The following is a 16,853-nucleotide window of genomic DNA, read 5'->3' as shown; positions in this document are numbered from 1 at the left end:
GTGCCCAGTGTCCCTCTATGCAGTGCCCAGTGTCCCTGTGACCCAGTGCTTTGTGTCCCTGTCCCCAGTGCTCAGTGATGGTGCTGCAGGGTCTGTTGGGTGGCACAGAAGGGGCTGTGGGCAATGAAGGCCAGAGCACCTGGGCAGGTGGGGCCTCAGGACAGGTGTTGGCAGGAGCTGCCTGTGGCCATGGTGTCAGTTCTCTGATCTGATGAGGTGTGGTGATGTTCTGCAGGAGCAGTGCATTCTCAGAGCTGCAGTCAGGTTTTTCGGAGGGCCAATCCCAAACCTGTAGGATTTTAAGAAGTCTCAGTCTGCAGTCTGATTTCTTGCTGATGCAGAGTCAGTTGCCTGCCCTGGAAGTGGAATTTGTCTCTCTGTGCCTCACCTGGGTGGCAGCAGATCAGTTAGAAAGTTCATTTACCTCGTTAGGGCCCCTCCAGAGGCAAAGGCAAAAGGGAGAAGTGTTTGTGTGATGACTCTTTAATTGAGCTGTGCTGTTCCTGTTGGGTTGGACAGGGATGTGACTGCTCCATTCCAAGCAGGAGAGCCACGCTCTCACTTCATGCTCTTGTGAGAAATGCAGCAGGGCAGAGCTCTGTGTAAAAAGAGGCAAAAGAAAGGGCACCAGGCTGGGCTAAAAACTTGGGAATAATCACTTCCAGCTGTTTGGTGCTTAGTTCATTTAAGCAATGCAGCTGCCAGTGTGGTTGCCATAGAAAGGTAGGAGGAATCTGCATCTGTAGGGATGGGCACTCACCACATCCTTCAGGGCAGGGAGAAGATGTGCAGGGCCTCCTGTTCCCATCTCTCCTGCTCACTTTGCTTGTGCATGCCGTGGGGAATTGTGATTCCAGTCACTGCTGAAGGTTTCCCATTCATAAATGCTTGGAGGGACTGGTTTATGCTCTGGCCAGAAACTGTCACTAAAAGGTGCTGCTGACAGCTGTAGTTACAGCATGTATTTCCTAAGTAAATAATTGCTTGGGAAGGAAAAGGGAAGACAGACAAGCATATTAATGACTGAATTGTTACAGGTATTCCTCAGATAAATAGGATGGTTTAGATCTCATTTAAATAGCTATTAGATAAGGAGAACTGTTTTGCTGTATAAAGAAAGAACAGACCTTAAAATTGCTGAATTTATGTCTTGTTCCTCCTGATGGCTTTTGCCTTAAAATTCCTCTTGCCCACCTTTATCTAATGAAAACAAAGGCAGTGCAGTGCTGAATTCCCACTGCCACAGCCCAGGGAAGCACAGGAGTGCAGCTGCATAGCAGGATTAAACTGGAGGGCTGGGAAGCAAGCAGAGAGAATCTCTGCACCAGTTTCAGATGCCCCCTTGCTGAGCACACAGCATGCAGGAGCAGAGCCCAGCACCATCACACAGCAGCCTAATTCTGGTGTCCACTCCTGTTTTCATCCCATCCATTGGCCAAGGACATCAGCAGGCAGGAGGGATTCATCTCAGCAGAGCTCTGTGTGCTGAGGGAACAGTGGCCCCCACCCCCTTCAGCAGATTCTTCCATTATGGGAGCCACAGGCTGGCAAAGCAGCACCACAGATTTACCAAGAGTTTGAATTTTTGTGGTGTTTTTAACCCCAGGGGGTGCAAACACTCTCAGTGTGTCTCTGTGGGTTAAGCCATGCTGTTCTGCTGTAGGGCTGTGCAATCGGGCAGTGCTGTTTGCCTGGCAGCTCAGAGCAGGAAGGGATGGTGATCCTCTTCAAGGAGACACAGACCCTGATCCTGCAGGGGAAACAGGAAAACAGAACCTGATTATTCCATTAAATGAGCCAATGGACATGGTTATGCCCTGTGTTTTTAGTGAGGCAATTTGGTTTTTAAGTAACCAGCATTGCCAAGTGTGGGGTTTTGAACCTCAGACATAAAAGAGCACTCCCACACACCCAGTGTTGGTGTAGAGGTCCAGGACATCAGCAACATTTCTATATTTATATTTATTCTTTATTTCATATTTGCCAAGTTTTTTATCAAATATTACCCCAGCTTGCCTGTACTTCATATTTGAGCTAAGTGGATAACAGCACGAGGTGTTACAGCTGGAGGATGAGGAAGCTGAACCATTCTTCTGCTTAGACATGAGAAATCTACAGTTAATGTTTCACTTTGCATTTTTCTCTCATAAATCGGTGCCTAAATGTGCAACTTAATGTTCTTGCAGTATTTTAATAGGACACTATGAATTTTAAAAAAGGTGTAATAAAATATTTCCTTTTTGTTCACCATGAACTATGTCTTAATATCAGCCTGTAAACATTTTAGTATCATTTATGCAGAATGGAATGGAGAAGGACAAAAATCTAAATGCATTCAGGCTTTCTCTATTTTGAATACTTGACTACAACTCAAATACAAAAATGTATATGCAAAAAACATACACAAAATTATGGAATAGAAATATTACTATACAATATTGTGTTTTAACAACTGATCTTAGATTTGCTTGGCAGTTTTTCCCAACTGATGCTAAATTTACTTGTTAATTGCTGTCGCTAGTGGCAACCAAAATTTCATTGTATCAGTTCAGTTTTCTATTTGGAGTCATTTTCTAGCAGAAAGTTTTAATGTTTGCAAACTGGTGTAGAACTTGCCAGCTAGAAAGTTGGTGTGGAATGCAGCAGTGAAAGGAGCTTTTAGTGGGTGCATTTCAGATCTTTTCTAGCACATCACATTATTCACTATTTACTCTCTTGAGAACTACATTGAAGCTCCAAAGACACTTGTGCTGAATTAATTTAGAAGGAAGTTAGCACATACCCCTGTTTTTCCTTCAGAACAGAGACCCTATTTGCATATCTTAGCCTCTAATTTTAAACACCACACTTATTTACCAAGAAATGATTTGTTGGGGTTTGCACATGATTCCTCCTCCTTTCAGCTGTCCAGAGGGGCTGCATCCAACAGCAAGGCAGCAAAACCATGGCCAAAAGCAGATTGTCTCCTCCAGCCTGAGTGAAAACCAGCAAGGGAAGGGCCTGAGGTTCAGGAGAGCTGAACTCTGCTTTTGGTGATCCTTTGCATCACCAGTCTCTGCTTGGCTCCTCTGCATTCCCCAGCTCTGGCAGGGATGGAAGGAGGTTTTCTGTTGTTGTTTCTGAATTCCCAGCTGAAAACAAAGCTCTGCTCCTATCTGACTCTGTCAAGGCAGTAAAAGTTGCATCTTTCTCCCAATGGAGACAAAAGCAGGATCTGGCTTACCAAGTCATTGCATACAGGCTGAGATTAGAGGATGAGAAAAATGTTCCTTTGGAAATCACAGAATTCAGGATGAAAAAATTGACAAGAAGAGGCTGTTTGTTATTCAGGGGAATGATCAGGCCATCAAATCTGGTGTTCTGAAACCAAGAGTGGTGACACTCAGTGCATCAGACCAAAAAAAAACCAGATTATTTTCATTCCTGTCTGAGTAAACTGCACAAGGTTTGTGCTGCAGCAGAAAGGACATTGCTCTCCCAAAATCAGTTATAATCAGATTTGGGTGGTGAGTGGGGAAAAAGCCATTTTCAGTAAGGAGACACTGTGATCAGAGTCCCAAGGAACTCAGCCTCAATTCCATGTTAGAATATGCAGATCAATTGAAATACTGGTGCAAATTCATTTCCTCATTTCCTTCACTTTGCACTCAATTTATTTCTTAGGCCCTAGAGACTGGTTTAATCATAAGCACATAATGATAATGCAAGCAGTTCAGTTTCTGGGTTAAAATGCATTAAGCCTCCTTCTTATGAAGCATTCAGATTAGAAAACTAAGATTAATTAAATACAACACACACACAAAAGAAATAAAATTGTCATTCAGTATTTTTGTTTTCCAGGGGAGTTGTTTCTCACAGATAATCTCATCTAAAACCCCATAAACCTTTGGAAATCTGTTAACATGTCTGGGAAAAATATAAAAATCTTGGGTTTCCTGCTTGTGCTGAAAGGAGTTTCTCATTTATCTGGCTGAAGAAGAGTAACTAGGGGTAACCTATGCCAAGGCTGGTGAATAGCAATGTGAATTTAAGTTCATCTCTGCTTCATTAGAGCAATATTTTCATCCATAGAGAGAAAAAGAGAAAGAAGAAGGCAGTGAGGTGCTGCAGCTGCAAGATGTGAATGTGGACAGGTTTGGAGCCCTCCCTGTCAGCAAGAGATTGAGATGTGTGCAGAGAAGGGCAGCAGAGCTGGGGACAGGTCAGGGGCACAGGGCTGAGGGAAATTGGGGCTGTGGGGTTTGTGAGGGTCGCCAGGACAAGGGGAGAGATGAGAATCTCACTCCAGGTTCTCAGAAGGCTGATTTATTATTTTATGATATTATATTTAAAATGCAAGAATAAAACTACACTAAAGAAAGAGAAAGGAGACATCAGAAGGCTTCACAAGAATGAATAATAAAAACTTGTGACTCCTCAGAGCCTCACCACATCTGGACCACGACTGGTCATTAAATTAAAACCATTCCCATGGAACCAACCAAACATTCACCTGTTGGCAAACAATGCCCAAGCCACATCCCAAAGCAGCAAACACAGGAGCAGCAATCAGATAATTCTTGTTTTCATTCCTCTCTGAGGCTTCTCAGCTTCCCAGGAGAAAATCCCGGGCAAAGAGGATTTTCCAGGAAATGTCATGGTGTCATGGGGGTGTTTAGTTGGGAGAAAAGGAGGCTCTTGGGGCTCTCATTGCTCTGTGTGAGGGGAGGCTGTAGCCAGGTGGGTGTTGGGCTCTTTTCTCAGTGCTGGCCTTGAGTGGAGCCAGAGGAGGTTTAGGCTGGATATCAGCAAAGGGTTATCCAGCAGGGAGTAGGCTGCCCAGGGAAGTGGTGCAGCCCCCATTCCTGGAGATAATTAAAAGAACCCTGGAAGTGGCACCTAGGGATGTGGTTTGGTTTGATTCTGTAGCTGGTAGTGTTGAATTGATGGTTGAACTCAGTGATCTAAAAGGGCTTTTGCCACTGAAACACTTCTGTAATTCTGTGTACCACACTGAGATTGCTTTTATTAAAACCAAACAGGAAGGCAAAACCTAGGAATAAACAATTTGCTGCATCACAGATCACAAAATCAATTAACTGGGTTAATTACCTGATGCAGAAGACTGCCCCAGGCAATGGTCAGTGCTGGCTGTTTGACAGACATGAGCTCTGCTGGGAGCCAGCAGTTCTCTGTAAGTGCAAGAGGAGGATTCCCTTCTTGACCCCTGGTTTGCTCTTTCCCTTCTTGACCCCTGGTTTGCTCTTTCCCTTCTTGACCCCTGATTTGCTCTCTTCGAGAAGATCGAGCCTTGGTTTGTCTGAATGATCATCAGCATGCCTAAAAACACTTATCAGCACTCCTAAAATTAGCTCAGCCCATCCAAACCATCTGGTCAGTCACTGAACATTGATGTCTGAGACAGTGAATTCAACAGGTTTCCTCTACTCTGATAAATCACCAAGACTTGCAGCAGATTTTTAATCTAACACCCCTTTTTTTTCCTTAGAAGCTTTTTTTACCTCACTGCTATTCACAGGTTTGCATACTTTTGAACACTAAAGGCAGGTCCCACTAATTTTCATTCCCCTACTAAGCAAAATCCTGTTTTTATTTCATGTTACTATATTTTGGAATTCCCCACCAGCTGAATAATCCATCACACTTCAAAACATCTTTGTTTCCTTCTTCTGTCTTACACTTTAAGCATCTTGAAGCAAGCCTAGATCACAGCAGATGAATCAAGCCTGAGTTGTTTGCAGAAATAATTTATGTAACCTCAGAATGAAAAAGGTGACTTTTCTGAGCTTTTCACAAAATGCAGTATTAAAAACAAATAAAGCAAATCTCTCCAGCACTCCTGGATTTTTTCTTGTATCAAGGTGTTGTTTCACTACACAAGCAGCTGTTGCATGGCACAATAAATGAAAAGAAAGTAAAGAATTCTGGGGTTTAGTCGGAGAAGAAAACCTTGGGCAAACATTAACTTTGGATATTTTCTACAGGTCAAGTCTCACCCACAACTCCAGAGGTGTTTAAAATTTAGGATTTGCCTATACCCAACTCTTCTCCTACTAGAGGGAGTAGAAAATACAGCAGTGGTAGTTGCTGCTGTGAACTGACCTAGTTCAGAAACACATCTCAAGCTCTGATTTGGTACTTGAGTATCAAAGTTGGAGCCCTGAGCAGGCAGTGAGCACTGAATGTGGTGGGCTCTGCAGATGGAGTTTTCTGCATGCTGCCAAGGAGGACAAGCAGGCAGATTAGGGCAAAGGAGGACACAAAAGTGTGAACATCATCCCCTTTAGTGGTGAGGAAAATAAAATCAGCAACACCAACCTGTGACTCATCCCTCACCACCATGCATCTCTGCAGCTTTCTCCTTTTGTCCCCAAAAAGGCAATTTCATTTCTGAGTCCTGTTCCTGGTTATCAGGACAGCTGTGGCCAGAATAACCCAGCACATCCTCCTGATCTGCAGAGCATCAAGGCAGTCCTTCCTTTTCCCCAAACCACCTGCTAGGTAATCCTGGCTCCCAGAAGATCAGCAGAACACATCATCATCTGCATCTGCTGCCAGATAAAAACCCAACCATGCATTCAACTGCAAATTCTGCATTTAACCACAATTATCTATGTGTGGATAAAGGATTCCCTTTTTCATCTGCTTGCCACCCCACCACAGCCACCCCCACCCCTGAGACAGTGTTCAGTAGTTAATTACAAAAATCACTTCATTCACCTGGAATAGTTGTTTCTGCAGAGTTTTCTAGCATGTCTGGAAGATTTTCTGGCTGCTGCTGGTAGAGTAATAATTCATGTTTACTTTCTGAAAAATATCTTAGTCTGGCTAATGTATTCTTCTGGTTTTGTAGTCTTATCCCATTTATCTTTAGTGAAACACATTTCCAGCTATCATATCCTGAAGAACTTCTTGGTATTTCAGTAAAGGCTTGAATTTAATTATTTTCATGTTATTATTTTCTTAATCTCACTATTAACAGGACTGCAACCTGTTATAAATCTGTGATTTTTTTTAAAAACATGTGTAGAAATGTTAGTGACAAGTATAGATCCATGGGTTCCATTTCTGATTTTTATGCTGCATCTCTATAATTTATTTTCTATTCCAATTACAGTCTCTGTATCCTTGTGCTAGGTTTAATTGCTTTTATATTAATACCTTAATTAACAGTATAGTGTATTTCTACATCCTGGAGAGAGTAAGCAAATCAGAGCATCCAATCTGGAGTAAACAAAACAGAAAGTGATTGCACAGATGTCTAGTTCCTCAATCCTGCTCTGGCCATACAGATGAGGCTGCTTCATTTGGATTGTCACAGCTGCAGAATTAAAAATTTAGTGCAGCATTATGAAAATTTAGCATTTATGGTCATGCAAAACCTCAGAAGTCTTGGGAGAGGAAAGAGACAAAACTGTGATGTAGACATTGAAGTGTAACTGTTGAATGGAGTGTCTAATCCCACTGTCAGAGTATCTCACAGTATTTATTTACACACTGAGTACCAGCAGGTGCATGTAAGTGCTTGGGTGGCTGCCTGACAGCAGAACTTGAGGGCAGGAGGAGGGAAAAATTTACTTTTTCCTTAAGAAATGGTTTGGCTGATCTGTATTGTAACACTAATAAAGTTTACATTGTACATAATAATTAGTTTTGTCTAGTGTTGGAAAAATGAATTCACATTTTGAGTGAGTCTTGTAAAATTTCTCATTTGCTTATCTACCCTGTAAATAATGATCCAAATAGCTGAAGAGATAAAAATATATTTTAATTATATTAACCTGTTGCATGTGATACTTCACATACTTAAAAGCAGTTAAATGCACCTTATTTTCACAGTACTCACATAAAATATATTAGGAAGCATGTCTTTGAGCAAGGGCAGCTATCAATATACTTCAGGGAGAAATATTTCAATTACAATAGTTCAAGTTAATTGATGAAAGATTTGAACAGTAAAAGATTTGTTATTTACAGCACACCTGTTAGACAAAGAGTTGGAAAACCCTTCATACTTCTTTAATTCAAGAAGTTAATCAGTTACCTCTATATTAAATATATCTATATTAATATAGATATATTAATATATCTATATAATATATCTATCCTTTATACGCCTTTATACTTTATCCTTTCTGCTAGAAAGCAGAAAATTTAAACTCAATGACATCATCCAGTATTTCCAAGAAATAGGCAATACTGAAAATGCATAAATTACTGGATGGGATAAATTATTCCCTTCTTCCTGTGAATATTTTCTTACTGCTTCCACATCCATACAGAAGGGAATCACACAGAGCTAAAAAATAATTTTTAAGCCTTGCATAATTTGAGTAATTTTCTTTAGATTTAAATTGGGTGTACTGACAGTCACTGCAATTGCACCCCAGTATTTTGGGGACATGCACGGGGAGATCAAGGGTTCTGTTTGAAGTGGAGATTGTCTCATCCACCTCCCCACAATTCTTTGATTCAAATGTCTCAAAGCAACAGCAAAGATTAGAGTTTCTGCCTCAAAGGCAGAGGGAACATGTAAATATTTGAGGTCACTGATTGAGGTCCAAGTAGAAAATTAATAGACTGGAGAATGCAATGATCTCTACAGTGGATGTGACAGGAGGCTGGGTATACTTATTAACCTTTTAAGACCTTTTTTTGAAATATCCATGTTTAGGCAAGCATGTTTTTTCTCTTTCAGACAGAATATGATGAGCAAAAAGCAGGTTTAAACTCTGAAAGGAAAAGTGTTCACTTTGGAGTAGTCCTTAAAAACAGCCACCAGTCTGATTTTCAGGAGTGCTGACAACCTCCAACACTCATTTAACATCCCTCTTTTCTACCAGGTCTTACAGAGTGATCAGGTTTGGTAACTGGGCATCCACCACCCCCAGTAAACCAAAAAAGATCCCACAGAACAGTAGCAAAAACTAACATCTCTAAACTGTCTGATCCCTTTGCACAGCTTGGGACTGCAAGGTTTGCCTCCAAATTCCTGGATAAATTCTGCTTTAGTGAAAGACTGGCAGGGAAACCCCTGAGTTACAGTAGAAATGCAGAAAGTGCAATAACTCTGAAGGAAGTCAAAAGCTTTGCTTTGTACCAGGATGCTGACTTGAGACAGTGGTAGCATCAAAAGTACACTTGGGAAGCCCTCCATCAGTTTCCTGTGTGTCAGTGCCAGCAGGAGCTGAGATGTTTGTGCTTCTCACAGGAATTGCTTCAATTTGCTTTGCAGAAACAATGCAGTTTCCAGCCAGACCTGTTAGTGCTGACACATTCAGTCTGTTTGTCACAGAAGACTTGACCTGGATGCTTGTTTATCCTCTCGAGGCTCCTGCTGCCATTGAGCTGTCTCTCATCATCAGTGATCTCAATCCTAATTCTGTTCAATTGCCCAGAATTCCTCTGGAAACTTGTTTCAGCCTACAGAATCGTGGTTAATGTTTCATGATTAAAGACATCACTCTAGGCTATCAATTTTTGCCTTTAAATTGGAAAGTAAACATCTTGCCTGGAATGGGGAAAGGAACCCAGATGGGCAACTCACCTTCCACTGAGCATGAAGTGTAGGAACACCATAAACCCTTTTGCCAAGCATGCAGTAAATCCAATGATGAGAGTTTTATACAAGTTTGGATAACTGCTTACTATTAAAAAAAAAAAAGGCAACAAATAATTAACTTAAAGGGCACCTTTGCCTGTATTGGGCTTTAGGGTTCCAAATGCTGATAACAGACTGCAGGAAGCATTCAGGAATGCTGTAAATTTGGAGGCCAAGCCAGTTAGAGGAGCAAAAGACAGTGTTAGCTTTAATCCTTACACAGCTCACTAGTCCAGGCTTTGCCACCTGTATCAGGCGCACTGCCAGCAGCCCAGAGCTGACAGGACAGCACCCCTGTCCCAGGGAGGGGTGAAAACAAACCCAGTTAAGTAGAAAAACAGCAGGAAATTTTAAGTAAGTGCCATAGAAACCTTCCTCCCTGTGCTTCAGAACAGTTCTAAAGCCAAAGCAGAGCCAGGGCTGAGCCAGGCACTGCTCTTGTCCCTCCCTGTCCCCGTGGATCTGGGAGCCAGCCGTGTCCATCCTGGCTTTCTCCCTTGCTGCATCCCAGGCCATTGCTGGGGGACACGTTCAAGGCTCTGTGCAGGGAAGAACAAGTGGCTCTGTGGGGATTTAAAGGATCTGCCCAGCTCCCTGGAGAGCTGCTGTGGAGGTGAGCTGGGAGTGCTCATCCAGCTGTGCTCCAGCCCCGTCCAGCACAGCTGGATTTCACAAGAGCCCCCGGGGCAGAGTGCAGCTTTCAAAACCCTTGCAGAATGTTTGGGCCTAATTCTTTGAGGAGGATTTAATTTTCTTAATGAGTCTGGGTAAAGTGTGGGCACACTGCACCCACTCTGAAGGCTGAAGCAGTGGCTCTGCACTGGCCTCTCATCTCCTAGAAACAGAGCAGCTCCTGACAGGGCTGGAGCCTTCACCTTTCCCTTTTGTGGTTGAAAAAAGCACATCTTGCCAGGAGCACCCGTGCTCTCTGCAATACCCAATTCACTCACATTGGGCACTGCTTAATTTTGGTGTCTCTCTGTATTCCATACAGCAGCTCCAGTGGGCTCAGCAAGGAGCTTCTCAGCAGCCAGAGCACTTTCCCCACATCAAAAAGAGCTTCCTTGGCTTTTCATCTCCCAGTTCACTTGTTTCTGCTACATAAAAGCCAGATTTCACATGAGGGCACTTCAGAAAGAGTGAAGGAGTGTGAAGGGGCTTTTTATATGTTTTTTTTTTTTTTTTGGTTGTTGCCTGCTTGTTTGGTTTTTCCTTAGGAATGGTTTACACTTTGTTTGTGTAGCTGTGTTAGTGTTTCTCATGAATACATTTACTGTAACACCTGGGTCTGCTCCACAAAATTTATTAAAAAGGAAAAAAATGCTGTCTCCACTGTGAACATCCTCCTTCCCCTACCCCCAAATCCACATGGCATTTGGGCCCATTCAAGTGAAAGAACCCTTTACCACTGGAACAAATGGGAATTGAGCAGAAGAATTCCAACTCCTCATGGCAGTCTTTAAGTTGTAACACTGTGCCTTCCTCTACCTAACAGAGGAACAGAATTCCCTCTCTCCATTTTTTTTTTGTGGAGCACTTGTTAGGTAGTGCTCCACAAAAAAAAAATGGAGAAAGGGAATTCTGTTCCTCCCCTTATGCCAGTAAATTAGAAATGATAGGGGAAGCCTAGAGTTCCATGCCAAGTCCAGAAATCAGGGAAGTAATGGACCCAGTTTTCTGAAAAGACAAACTTTCCTCAGCTTCCAGTGCAGGTTCTGAGCTGAGAATGTCTCTAGCACCAAAAGTCAGATGAGAGATAACCAATAAATGAAAGATACAAAACTAGTTTACCTAACTAGCAGCAGCACAAGCACCTCCAGCATCAGCTGAAAACACAGGGAGGTTCATCTTGATTTTGGCTTTAGGCTTGTAAAGGTGTAATTCCCAGTTCCAGTTTAAACCAAGAGAGCTGACCCTGGGTGCCATGCAACACTGAGTCTGCCCAGTGGAAAACCACACTCTACAGCTTTCTTCAAGGAGAGAAATGTTATTCCAGAAGACAACGAGATAGCTGATCCTTGCACCATGAGAAAATATCCAAAATATCCATCCAAAATATCCATGTGAATAACCTAGTTCAGAGCTCATTAAATTAACTTGGAGAAAAAAAAAAATCATCCTCACTGCAATGATCTCTAGAAGGCCAAAATAACCAAGGGAATGGGGGAATGAGATTAGAGGAGGGGGGGATGTAGTGTGAGTGCCTAGGATAAGACAAGAAATGGTTTATAATAAAGGATTGACAAAATTTTCATCGCAGTTTCTTCACATTTCTTGTGTGTCATGCAGTGTTATTGCTTTTGGATGGTTTGGAGTTCATGCTCCCACCAGAGAGCCAAATTTAACTGCTGTTATTAATACAAATGTCAATAACAGTTATACAGCAGTGGGAAAATGCAGTTTATTCAGCATTTCATTATGGAGGTGTATTAAAATGCCTCTGCAAGCCTGTCTGTCTGGAAAGGTAATCAGGAAATTTTATCAAGGCTGCACATAGACCTACCAGGAGCATTTATGGGAGCCAAACATTTTGAATCTTGTGGATTATTCTAGAAATTATCCTGATTTATTGAAATTAAGGATATTAATTATTGATATCCAACTGTGAGGGACAAAGACTCTCTAACAGTTTAGAGTTAGAAAGTGTCTGTTTATTGTGGGATAGCTCCAAATGCACACCCAATTTACAGGTGATTCCAGAGCCCTTTATAAAGATGTTTATTGTGGGATAGCTCCAAATGCACACCCAATTTACAGGTGATTCCAGAGCCCTTTATAAAGATGTTTATTGTGGGATAACTCCCAAATGCACACCCAATTTACAGGTGATTCCAGAGCCCTTTTATCTGTACAAGTATTGAATACCCAAAATACAAACCCATGTTCATAGCTTTGGCACATCCCATTCCAATGGTAATTAGTTCAAAAGCCATTAAGCATGGGCAGTTTGTTCCTCCAAATGAGTCCTGGTCCCTTCCATGGGGAGGGGTCCCAAAATGAGGAAGTAAATGAAGTCTTCCTCCTTCTGACCTTTCTGCCTTTCCAGTGCAAATCTGACAAATGAACCCTTGGTAGAACTCCCATTCCCTGTTCTCAGTTGGGTTCAGGACAGAGGAGCCCCACAATTGTCTGATGTTCCCAAAGCCATTTATCCGTTTTTATATTTTTCATTACAAACCCAGCTCACCAAACGTTGTGCTGACAAGCAATCAATTATTAGTTAACTGCTAACTCTTAACTTCATCAAGGCCTGCCCATTGATTTTGATTAACTCCAATAAAGTTATCTCTAACTAAAACCTCAGCTCCTCTAAAATCTCTAAATTCCTTAAAGTTTATGTCTCAGTCCCTCCCTTCTTTGATTTATAGATTAAGCCAGTAATTCTCCACACAAGTCCAAGGTCCTTTAGAGAAAGCCACTTTCAGAGTGGTGTGCAGTTACTCTGCTCTGTGTGTCTTGGAAGAAACCTCCCGGACACAGATGTGTGTACAAGTTATCTGTGCCTTCCTTAGACCTGGGAGAGGAGGATAGAACCAACTGAAAACAGATTTAAAGAAGGGGAAATGTAATTTATGTCACCTGCATGACAATTCAATTGTAGTGGAGGTCTGTAGCTATTTGTGTGGTGGCAGTGATTTAAAGCTTGATGCAACTCAAAAATGAAGGCAGGGCTTTAAGAAGGCAGCACTAAGCTGGGAATTGAACAGAATCAATACTGAGAATTAGCAAGAAAAGGTTATAAAAGACATTTCAGTATTCAAGGACTAAACAGTTTCTGCTCTTTATCATTTAAACAGTTTCTGCTCTTTATCATGGCTGCCTTTTGCCTTATTTTGGTGTTCCCAAGTGCAGCAGAACCACAGAATCAGGGAACTCAGGCAAACAGGAAAGCTTTTGGCTTTCCTATGGTTAAAATGCATAGGTAGAAACACAGCCTGGTTCCAGAAAACCCACGTGCTGAAATGGAAACCTCTCAGGCAATTGAGACTATTGCAGACTGCACCAGAGGTTCAACCAGCCTGTGGCAAAGGGACCTTCATCCCAAATCCAGCACTTGTCTTGTCCCTAACTGGAAATTGTTTCACAGCAGATGGACACTGAAATGTTCTATAATTTTTATTACCCCACAGCAGCAATGCAACGAGGCCAGTGTTTAACACAAACCCTTCTTTTTCTCTTCCTCTTCCTTTTTGCCCCAATCCCTACAGGGAGGTCCTATCCAGAACCGAAAATCCAAGCGCTGCCTGGAGCTGCAGGAAAACAACGAAAACGAATTTGGGTTCCAAGTGGTCCTTCAGAAGTGCACTGGACAACGCTGGTCCATAACAAATGTCCTGAGGAGCTTGTCCTTATAGCAGACTGGATTTTGTACCCATTTCTTTTGCTACCGTGTAGCAAGTCCTGCATTGTCGCCTGCTGTACCGCGTTCCTCCCGCTCCCCGTGCCCCCAGCTCCTTCTCTCCCCTTTTTTTGGCTCTGATTTGGTTTTGTGAGCGTGTGGAAATAGGGCTTGTGGGCTGGAAACAAAGGAGTTTTTATTTCACAGTGATGTTTTCACGACGTTTCTAGAGATGCTGAATGACAGGTGACGGGGTAGGCTATCCTAAAATATTTTACAACTGTAAATATTAAGCAAATGGAGACTATTTATATCTCAAACTTTTATTGAATAAAAAAAGTCCAAACGCCATTACCGTGTAGGTGTCTCCATGGAGATCAATTTGGGAGTTAAGTGCTGATTTCCTTGCTTTCATTAACCCAAGCCTGATCTCGGCATGTTGCTGCAGAGCATCAGAACTCTGCAGAATTTTGATAAAAAGTTCTGCCTGCCCACCAGTAGCTGCAGTGAGGGAGGATTTTCTCCATTCTCCCTCTCCAGAGATCTGTCTAGGCCACTCTAGCTACTGGTGTGCAAATGCAGGGGAAAGGTCTGGGTTATGTCCCCAAGTTTTTTTTCCTCTCCAGTACCACTTAATAAAACCCCAGAGAGAACCCCAGGGCCCAAGCGAGGCAGGGAAGAGAATTTGTTAAAAAGAAGGGGAAAAAATATCCAAGAGCAAAGCAGCAGCAGCTGGAAGAAAACTAAAATATGAAAAATAAATAATAAAAGATGAAAAAATAATAAAATATTTTCATTATTTTAGTTTTATAACTAAAATATGAAAATATGAAAAACTAAAACTAAAAACTGACATTTTGCAGTGGGTTGGCCTCCATTTCAGTGGCTGAACTTTCCCTCCAATTCTTCATTGTTCTTACCAGTGTTTTTTTAAATGCACTTGTTCCCTGCATTTAGACTTGGGTAAAAAAATGGCTCCATCCAAGAGAAAAAGGGATGAGTTCACTCTGCTTTCCTCCCTGCCTTGAAGGAGGTGTGAATGCAACTCCACATCACTTCATCCCTGCTCAGACTGGTGAGGAGAGAAAATCTGATGAGGCAAACCAGAGCACTGGGATTGCTGGAGTCTATTTCCAGCTGCTTTTATTTGGATGTAAATTCCTTCTCTTTTATCTCCTCTCTCTTCTCTGTTTGTCCTTTTTATTCTGTTTGCTACCTTAAGCAACAGGCCTAGCCTGTTTTGGAGCTGGTTGAGTGCCAGACTGTCTTTTACAGACTGGTTTCACACTGAGGATCAGCTCACAGCATTGCTCCTTGGGGCACATCAATTTCAGCTATTCCAATTTCTGCTCTCCATATTTATCCTATAGATGGATGTACAGTCACCATAAATCTGCTTCCCAAAGAGGAAAACCCCGAGCCAGCAACAGGAGAAAAGTCACAGAGGTGGAGATGGGCAAACAGAATAAAAAGGACAAATAGGACACAAAATAAGATGACATGCACCCTGGAACCTCCAAGGTAAAAAGAAAGGAAGTTTAATTTCTGACTCCAACATTTATAGACTTTCAAAAGTGCCAGAGGGTTGGAGGGTGACAGTGCCACCTCTCCAATGACACTGGGCAAGACAACAGTCCATCAAATTTCTCCTCCTCCAGAAAAGAGTGTAAAACAATAATTATTTACATAAAGTGTGTGAGAAAGTTCATGACAAGAATGTAAACATCAGAAGGCTTGGAAGAACTTAGAAGAGCAGGGTGACAACACCCCCCTTTGGAGAGCCACATCATGGTGCCAAACCACAGAGTCACAGAATGGTTTGGGTTGGAAGAGGCCCTAAAGATCTCTAGAGCCACCCTCGTGCCATGGGCAGGGACACCTTCCACTCCACCAGGTCACTCAAGCCCCATCCACCCTGGCCTTGATCCCCCCAGGGATGGGGCATCCACAGCCTGTGCCTCACCACCCACACAGGCACAAAATTCCTGCAGATATCCAACCTAAACTTCCCCTCCTTCAGCCCGACCCCACTGCTCCTTGTCCTGGTGTTGAGTTTGTGAGGAGCAGGTGAGAGGTGAGAATCTGACTCCATGGTCTCAGAAGGCTGAGTTATTATTTTATGTGTGATATTATAATAAAGAATGCTGTACTAAAACTATTCTAAAGAAAGAGAAAAGGATATAGACAGAAGGCTGGACAAGAATGAATAATAAAAACTCCTCACTGAGTCAGAGAGTCCAACACAGCTGATGGTGGTTGGCCATTAAAAGTTAAAACAATTCACCTGGAACCAATCCAACATGCACCTGTGGGTGAACAATCTCCAGCCACATTCCAAAGCAGCCAAACAGGCAGAAGCAAATCAGATAATTATTGTTTTCCTTTTTCTCTGAGGCTTCTCAGCTCCCCAGGAGAAGGAATCCTGGCAAAGGGATTTTTCAGAAGATGTGGCAGTGCCCTCCTAGCACCCTTGTTCTGTTCGTATTTTTTTTTTTTTTTCAATTTTCTTCAACTTTCTCACACACTTTATGTAAATAATTATTGTTTTACATTCCTCTCTGGAGGAGGAGAAATTTGGTGGACTGTTGTCCAGCTCCAAGGCTGCTCCTCCCTTCATCCCCATGGGTCCTGCACTCAGGAACACTTTTCTTCAACAGCCTTACAGGCAATCCCTCAGTGGTGACTGTGCATTTAAATTTGAGCTGGTAACCACAGAATTTTTATTTTACCAAAATAAAAATTCTTGGGGGGAACCCTGTAAATCTGGGCTTGAAAGATTACTTTATACTGCAGCAATTTGGCTGTAGGTAAAATGCATGATTTAGAATAAACTTTTCCCTTTTGTTTTTTTATCATGGAGCAAACACTTTTATGTGATATCATAATAAAAGGGAGAGGGATTTAAATCTGTGG

The 16,853-nt window shown here is 42.3% G+C and overlaps 1 protein-coding gene across 4 annotated transcripts in view; it reads left to right on the top strand.

The window, feature by feature from the left end:
• GALNT18 (polypeptide N-acetylgalactosaminyltransferase 18) overlaps positions 1 to 14,291 on the top strand; it is a 225,191-nt gene extending 210,900 nt beyond the window's left edge. For all 4 annotated transcript variants that reach the window (XM_030240725.2, XM_050974795.1, XM_050974796.1 and 1 more), the window contains one exon: positions 13,810 to 14,291. In XM_030240725.2, coding sequence (XP_030096585.1) covers positions 13,810 to 13,956 — 147 coding nt within the window. In that variant the 3' untranslated portion in view covers positions 13,957 to 14,291. The remainder of the gene's footprint in view (positions 1 to 13,809) is intronic.
• Positions 14,292 to 16,853: the final 2,562 nt, after the last annotated feature.

Source organism: Serinus canaria, chromosome 5 (assembly GCF_022539315.1).
Source record: "Serinus canaria isolate serCan28SL12 chromosome 5, serCan2020, whole genome shotgun sequence".
Lineage (NCBI taxonomy): Eukaryota > Metazoa > Chordata > Aves > Passeriformes > Fringillidae > Serinus > Serinus canaria.
This window is presented reverse-complemented; position numbering and strand designations above follow the sequence as displayed.